Source organism: Triticum aestivum, chromosome 2A, assembly GCF_018294505.1.
Source record: "Triticum aestivum cultivar Chinese Spring chromosome 2A, IWGSC CS RefSeq v2.1, whole genome shotgun sequence".
Lineage (NCBI taxonomy): Eukaryota > Viridiplantae > Streptophyta > Magnoliopsida > Poales > Poaceae > Triticum > Triticum aestivum.
Genome location: NC_057797.1, coordinates 62,679,177 through 62,687,502, shown reverse-complemented (window position 1 = coordinate 62,687,502; position 8,326 = coordinate 62,679,177). Strand labels below are relative to the sequence as shown.

Below are 8,326 nucleotides of genomic sequence, written 5' to 3'. Positions count from 1 at the left end.
GTACGTACAGCCCGTGTATAAATACGGAGGTTGATGCTTTCAAGTTTGAAAAACCGGGCGTGCAAGGTGGTTGGCGGATCCACGTCGGGATTCGGAGCGCCGAAGACAAGGCTAGGGGCTAGGTATGGTAGGGCGAATCCGCTATGCGTGTCGATCCATCGGTAGAAAAATCCGAAAACGCCTCCACGGCAAAGCGGAAAAGAGCAGAGTGCATGGGCAGGCAAGGCACCGCCGCCCGTTGCTCGTTCGTTCGCCGCGGACCCCCAAGGGTCAAGACGGATGGCCATCTCTCGCGGCGGCGGCGCGACGGCAGAAGAAAGATGCAGCCGGAATTGCCTGCCTGCCATGGCCACTGTAACAGGAGCTCGGGGCGTACGTGCGCAGCACCGGACGTCGAGCCGCCGCAGCTGCAGAGTACAGATACCACTGCCAACAGGTGTTGGCGAACAGTTCCTTCCTATGCATGCAGGTCGTGTCTGAGAGCTTTTAGACGAGCGCTAATCGGGTGGGCACCTCGGTTTCGTCTGCAGTTCGGTTAATCATCATGGCATGGCAACATGGCATGGATTTTGGATTCCCCGGGCCGGCCTCATCTTCTTTCTGGTCCACCGCTAGCGCTAGGGCACTGACTGCTGGATGCCCCAATCAAGTCTACTGCACGTATGATTCTGCCCGCGTTATTCCATACACGCATGGCAGTGGCGCATCATGATGGCTCTCGCTGCGCTGCCCAGCCTGTAAGGCTGCGTCGTTACCTGCCCTCGTGAGTAAGTGATAACCCTAGTACCACTCTATTTAAGCAAGACGCCGGTGATGCGCATGTGTTCTCTGAACGAGGGTGATATGCAGGATATGCATGTGTTCTCTGATCGAGTAGTAGTACGTTGAAGGAAATAAGAGGTCGCACTGAACCATCTGTGTGTTCTAGAAAGTGACTTTGGTCGTTGCAGAATATGTAGTTTTGCCATTTGATTCGTCACAAATAGTACTCCCTCCGTTCCTTTGTAAAGATTTCACTATGAATCACATAGTGATGTATACAGATGCATTTTAGAGTGTAGATTCATTCATTTTGCTCCGTATGCAGGCCATAGCGAAATATCTATAAAGACTTTTGTATTTGGGATCAGAGGGGGTATCTTCAAATTATGGTTTATCAGTAACGGCCCAAGGTGTATGTTTGAAGTCTCTGAGACCATCCTAACCTCCAGAAATTCATTTGTTTGCCACTGTAAAAAGGCAGTACTATCTAATTACAAGAGTAGAAAACGAGAAGGAGCTCACAACTGTGATACCTGCGAAAGCACATCTTCATTTCGTTCTCTGGGGAAGTAGGCTAAATGCTCCTCTGGTCTCTTTATTAAGGGCAGCAACGACGGTTCAGTCGGAACGAACAACAGTATTTACACAATGTTATCAAGCTGAACAAAGACCACGAGCATCGAAATTATGACTAAATGAGGGCTAAACTCCGGTGAGATCCATCCTAAACCTGTCCTCAAAGTTTCAGAAAAAAGGAAAAAAGTGTTTGTCTTTCAGAACCATAAGCTAACCAACCAATCTTCTGAATTCAAAACTCCAGCTCTGAACCCGACCACTCCGACGAGAGAAACTAGCTCTTATGCTCGATCCGTATGTGGAACCTCGGCGTTTCAGATGTCGGCGTGCTCCACATGCCGTTGGTGGCTCGACGTCTCCTGGTTCTCCAGCGGCATGTACTGCGCCATGATCGCGCGGATCTCTGAATCCATGTAGCTCTGCCATGGCATTATTTGGTAACAGCAAAAATGTACATGAGCCTCACATAAATCAGTGCAAAGTCTTTTGCAGAACAGAGTACTAGGAGCGATCATGTTTGAGCATTTTACCCGTAGCCGATATTTGTAGACGGCGTATGCTCCAACTCCCGCGAAACCGAGGCCGAAGAAGATGACCCACATGAAACCCCATCCCAGCGACGAAGTCGCGACCTTGCCTGCACCGGTACCGGAAAAAGCGTCAAATTAGCGCATTGTTATTATAGACAAAGGAAGGACCGTTTGAAGGTGCTACTAGCACATTCCACATTAACACCTTTGAAAGATAAATTAGGAACATGGTGAGACCTGGACCATATATATAGTGAGGTCCCAAAGGAAATTCAGGCTAGGCAACTCACTGATGCAAGTGTCATGCTCTCTCATGTATAGCATGTTGCTACCACCGCAGCCACACTCGTAGCTTCCCCATGTGTTCTCGCAGCTGCAGTCCTTGCACTGGCAGAAGAGCCTCTCTTTGCATTCATCAACATCTGCAAGCGCCAAGCAGAGAGGTACGTATTAAATATGAAAATTTACTTAAGAATATGCAAACATGGTTGTGTAACAATGTTGTTTCTAATGGCGATACCTACCTTCGCAACCGTGTATGCCGTCGCCCTTGAATCCTTGCGGACATTTGCAGCCCTTAGCTTGCTCATTCTGCAGATTTCCAAAATTCAGTTTTGTACTGCACACAGAAGCCATGAGAAAGAAAACTGCAATCTGAAAGAGATGATCTTATACCGAGCAGGCAGAGACAGACTTGCCGTTCCTGGTCTCCTTCCAGCAGCCTCCGTTGTTGATTTGGCATCGACCGACACCAGAAGCTGCCAAACCCATGAACGCATAAAAAGGGTAGCTTGTATGAAGATCATTTTGATTCAGTGGAGAAACAAGTTTACCTTCACAATGGGTGTACCCGTCGCCAACGAACTTGACGCCATTGACAACCGGGCACTCGCAAACCCGCCCACGGAAGGTATCCTAGGAGAAGTTACCCATGGAATTAGAACAAGGATGAGGTAACAATGTGAGCAGCACTTTTCAAGTGAAGTTCACTACCTTGCACGCCGTGAAATTAGTGTTTTTGTCCAGCCAGCAACCTCCATTGTTTTCCAAGCACTGGTTTGTTTGTATGTCTATGCAAGAAGATATGAAGCCCAAAAATTATAAACCATGAAGAACGAAATCCAGGCAGGTTTATTCAACAAACAACAAAAAAGGTGCAAACCACAAACCTTGAGTCAAACAGATGTCGGGTTCGGTCGTCTCCTCAAATCCCGAGCATATCGCTCGTAGCACCGCCCTTTTATCCAGTTTCCCTAAACAGAAATTAAAATAAACACACGTTGAAAAAGAAGAGTAAAACATATATAAACAAGGGAACATTGAGCTGAAAAGAAATGAAGAGTGGGAGAGTGGACGCACCTCTGTACTGTCTGTTATTGACGACGAAAGTCGGCAGTATGGTAACATCCCCTCGAGCACCATGGCCAATCTGAAGGATCAAAGGCATAAACATCAGTCTGCCATCAACCAACGAATCTGCTATGGCTTATATACGAGTTTATCATCAAGAGACTCACTTGAGCATCTTGCTCTGCTTTGAGCACCGGATTGTCTTCGTCGGCGTCGGGGTCTCCGACGCATTGGGTAATCTTGTCAATGTCCATCCCTGTAAAACAAAAACCGCAAACATAAACAAATGGCCAATCATCACCACAAACAAACAATAGAGAGTATATATCATAACGAACAGAGTCAACCACACGCACCAAGCGACTTGATGACACCATGAGCACAATCGGTGGTGTACTTCTTCTCCTTCATGGGGCACCGGATGGCGAAGTCGTGCACATAGTCCCACCACAGCCACGGCTTGCGGCTCTCGTTGGCGACCTTGAAGAGGCAAATCTGGATCAGGTTCTGCACCACGACGTCCTTGCCGTCGTACCCGGTGGTGAAGTCCTGCTCGGGGTCGGGGGCGCAGTAGCGGCCGTGGTTGACGCACTGCGACCGGCACTGCGCGCTCAGGACGAAGGCCTCCGGGCAGTACCAGGTGATGTAGTGCGGCGCGAACTGGGTGTAGCCGCGCTGCTCCAGCACCTGCGCCACCCCGCGGAAGTCCCGGACGAAGCTCATCTGCATGTCGCACTTGGCGCCGCACTCGTCGTTGCTGTTGGTCCAGAACTCGTACTCGACGCGCTCGTCCGGGTGAGGGAGGGACTCTCGCCAGTCCAGGAGCACGTTCACCATGTCGCCGTTCTCGAGGGCGCCCTTGAGGTCGTCGCCGAAGCGTTTGGAGACTAGGGCGGAGGGGACGGTGATGTTCTCGAGGTGCTCCTTGCCGCTGGACTCTGGGGTGTCCATTGTGATGAGGGGCTCTGCTCTGTCGTCGGCGACGAGCACCGCGGCGGCTCCGGCCGTCTGCGCGTTCCATCCCTTGGTTGTGAAGTAGCAGTCTGCACGTTGCAAGGAATTTAAGCACTCTTCTTGGTGATGACTGAAAACAGTGCTAGCCAGTGAGGTTAACACAGTTAAGAGGTACTCAAAATAAGAATATAAGATAGGAAGATAATGGATTTGAGATGATATTACTATCATGGCATTTATCTGCTTTGTTCAACAACTATGGCTGACTGGTATTATGGCACACCTAATCAAACTCGTTTTATGATGATGGCGTTGTGGTAGTACAGATTTCCTTCTTTTGGACATTACCCTTGTTGATTCTATTTCGCTACACAACTCAAAGTGAATTTCTTATCTATTGCAAGATAGGGAAAAGCATTTTCTGAAGAGAGGTATATGACACCAGACATTGCAGGAAACAGTTCGAGGTGGACGGCCAAATTAGTTCTGTCCCTTGACAGTGGTAAGATCCCCATTCCAACACACGACAAAGATGTGCTAAGTACCTGATTTTTATATAATGCAAGATGGGCCAAGTAGCTAACTGAACACAGTTATGCAACTATGCAGGTACCTGTGCCAAGAACCTCTCCACTCAAAGAACATGAGCAAAACATGTGCTATTTCATCAGGAAAGTAGGACCAAACTACATACACCAAAATGTCCAACGGAAGGAAAAGAGGGGTCCCAACTAACCATCCGAAACCCATTTCCTTAACATGGCATTACATAGCTTCGTCGTGCCGTGCCGCGCCGCGTCTCTCGCTGACGAAATTAATTCACTCCAAGAACATGACCAAGACTGAATCCATTATTTTCACATACATACTATGAACAGAAGCCATAGATAACCATATTCTCCAAGGTCCAAATCCTATTGCCGGGTTCCCATTTTAAAACATGTGGACTCTTAATTAACATCTACTCGTAGCTAGGGAGAATGAGGAAGCAGGTGTATTGAACCATTCGTGCATGCAGTCGGCCGTAATTGCTAGTAGGACAGATTAATTAAAGGGAAACGCACGCGCACCGCCGGTTAAATCACAGGATCGGTCTGACCAAAGTGCAAAGTGGGATGAAGAAGGAGAAGAAAAGAAACCTCCGCGGTCGACGAGGAGGAAGACGGGGAGGCCGCCGGCCTTGGGGTTGAAGGAGAGGCCGAAGTCGGCGAAGGGCTTGCAGGCCTTGGTGTTGGCCTTGGGGTAGACGACGACGCCGTGCATGGTGCCCCCGTACTGCGGCATCCCGAAGTTGCCGATGGCGCACTCGTACACGCCCCGCAGCGCCGCCGGCGACGTCACCCGCAGGCTGTTCTTCTCCACCACGAACCTCCCCTCCACCGCCGCCGTCGCCGCCAGCGCCAGCACCACGAGAAGAAGAAGAAGAAGCCGCGTCCGCACCCATCGCCGCCACCCCGCCGGCGGCGATCTCCCTCCCATGACACCTCGCTTGATCGGCGACCCGATCCCTCTCTGGCCAGATGCCGCACGACGATGGAACACGAGCAGGGCGTGGAGGGTCGATGGACGGATCGATGATCTCGGGGAAGAGAGGAGGGTGGCGTCTGAGCGGAAAAGGCGAGCGTGGGTTGAGTGGCAAGGGCGGATGGATTTGACCGGGGGTTGGGAGGGAGAGGAGGAGGGAGAGAGCAGTGGAGTGAGAGAGAGAGAGAGAGAGAGAGAGGAAGGGGGAGGGCGAGGTACGTGGCGGCCTCCTCGTGTGGGGGTTGGAACGCTTCCAAGCCTCCCGCCTTTTGCTTCTGGTGTGTGTTTGTGGCCGTGTCCGTGCTCGCGCGCGCGCTGACGGGGAAAGCCAGCGCTTTTCCGGACGCTGTCATGCTCATGCTCATCCTCATCCGACGAGAAAGACAGAGAGCGTGCCGTGCATTGCATGCATGTGTGGCGCGCGTGAGAGAGGCGGCACCGGGCGCCTTTGTGTGTGGAGCTAGCAATGGGGTGTGGACGGCCAGCACCGATCGGCAGTTCGGCACATCGGGCAGGTAGATTTTCCTTGAGCTAGCAATGGGGTGTGGACGGCCAGCATCGATGTAGTTTTTTTTTTTTTGAAGTAGGCGCGGCGGGAGCTTTTTTTTGGGAACATGACTCTACACACCAAATATGGTTCGAGTCGGTGCGTTACCCGTGTGCGCCTTTGTAGGAGTAACTGAGACTACAAAAGTGTAGAGAAATGTGCTAACATTTGGTACACATCGTTCTCAACTTTTTCCCTTTTTAGAGGAGAGCACGTAGTTATAGTTGTGTCAAGTTCTACATGTGATTTCAATCTCTGAGTTTCTTAGAATCTTGGAAGGGCCAAGGTGGAGGTACTGTCATACGCTTCACGTTCGCGGTGAGTTAGTTCAAGAAATGACACCGGGCTGAACACAAAACACCATGCAAGAGCGTGAGTTTCCTGCTCTGAGACAAAGCTCACTCTTTGGTGACCGTAGCAAGAGAGGAGAAATAAACACGAGCACAGTTTCTTTTCTCTGTGACGGCAAATAAAATTTACATGATCATTCCCCTCCCATGGTGAGGGTTACATGCAACGCAAGAGGAAACCTACATCTGGATGGGAAATCAAACAAGGGAACACGAGGGTCTTGTATATTATTGGCTGGGTCATCCAAACTCAGAGAATCGTCCTGAAAATGTAGGCATCAAAAGTTGCAATGTATGACACTCATGCCTCTGGCTCGGGCTTCTCAAAGAAGGTCTTCTTGATCCAGTCGAATGGCTGCAAAGGAAAATCAAAAGGATCTTCAGAATCATGTAGACCGAGAAACTGAAACTAATAGTGCGATGGTCATGACAAGAAAATTCAGAAGAAAAAACAGATTAACAGCAAAATTATGACTTTGAGATGGGTTAATGAAGATGCAAGATACTGTATTTGGAATTGATTAAGCAACTTATAGAATGGTTTAAATAGAGTAAACACAAACAACATAGGCACACCATGGATCTTCATCATGATTTTAGTTCCAGCTTTCACAAATACAGAAAAGACCAGGCATCACAGGGGACAAAAGATGCGAGGAAGAATTTGTGTACCAGACAGACAGACTCGCTCAGTGCGTAAAGTAGCTAAGCCAAGTCATTTAAGTTGCCTCAATCATTGAATGTTCAGTATAGCAGAATGGATGCTTAGATTTTTGGCAAGAGGAGAGGAAATAAAGTTCCATTCGTCAAAAGGCAGAAGGTACCAGTTTCAAGCAAAAGAAATCAGATTGTTTGGTTTTAAAGCTCGCCACATAGCCCGTAAAACATACACTGAATAGGACGTATAGAATTAGGTATCTGAGTTCATAACAGAGAGGGCAGACAAAACAATATGAAAAAAAATACACGTACGTGCTCCAAATTTTCATAACAGTCAGAAATAGTGGAATACACCAGACTATGTATTCAACAGAAGCGCCTTCTTAGAGAAAAGCAACTATATTGACCATGTTTGAGACCTTCCTGGAGCTAACACGCACAACACACATCTTAGTTATGTGAAACTAAAGGTAAAGAAATCAAGGTGCCTCACAGAAACTATCAGAGGGAGTGAAAGTTAATTCATGACACCAAGATAGAACAATTAGAACTATATGCATTAGAAATTTAGAATGTAGCTAAACTGAAATTGTACGTTGCATCCACATTGTCTTACTCTGTGTCAAGTGTTCTAACATGTACTCCCTCCGTTCCTAAATGTAAGTCTTTGTAGATATTTCAATATGAACTACATACGGATGTATATAGACATAATTTAGAGTGTAGATTCACTCATTTTGCTCCGTATGTAGTCCATATTAGAATATCTAAAAAGAGTTATATTTAGAAACAGAGGGAGTAGAAGCTTGTGCTGTGCTAAACTTGGTTGTCAAATATCATGTTAGAATGATGTAGATGTGACACTAGCTAATTCAGCATTTGTCCTGAGACATGGTCCATTTATTGCAGAAAGTTCCTATCACGAAGACACCTTAAACGCACGGGTTCGCAAACATAAATCTGTTGCCATCTCAAAATCACTTGGTCTTCTCCTTAACCGTATGCTATCCTACCATACAATGGAGCACTAATTATATCCAAAGAACAAGTTTTACCACGTACTAATAAACTTC

General features: G+C 48.1%; 2 protein-coding genes across 2 annotated transcripts in view; both read right to left on the bottom strand.

The window, feature by feature from the left end:
• Positions 1-1,332: 1,332 nt before the first annotated feature.
• LOC123187475 (vacuolar-sorting receptor 1) lies at positions 1,333-5,898 on the bottom strand. Its single transcript, XM_044599347.1, has 12 exons — positions 5,312-5,898; positions 3,575-4,261; positions 3,386-3,474; positions 3,228-3,297; positions 3,038-3,121; positions 2,862-2,938; positions 2,702-2,783; positions 2,544-2,626; positions 2,393-2,459; positions 2,159-2,290; positions 1,869-1,975; positions 1,333-1,757 (listed from the first exon to the last, which is right to left on the bottom strand). Exons 1-12 carry the CDS (start codon positions 5,649-5,651, stop codon positions 1,653-1,655), a joined length of 1,923 nt encoding a protein of 640 aa, XP_044455282.1. The 5' UTR covers positions 5,652-5,898; the 3' UTR covers positions 1,333-1,652.
• Positions 5,899-6,675: 777 nt separating this feature from the next.
• The window catches only part of LOC123187477 (cytochrome b-c1 complex subunit 10, mitochondrial), a 2,469-nt gene continuing 818 nt past the window's right edge, over positions 6,676-8,326 (bottom strand). The window contains exon 2 of the mRNA XM_044599350.1: positions 6,676-6,948. Coding sequence (XP_044455285.1) covers positions 6,895-6,948 — 54 coding nt within the window. The 3' untranslated portion in view covers positions 6,676-6,894. The remainder of the gene's footprint in view (positions 6,949-8,326) is intronic.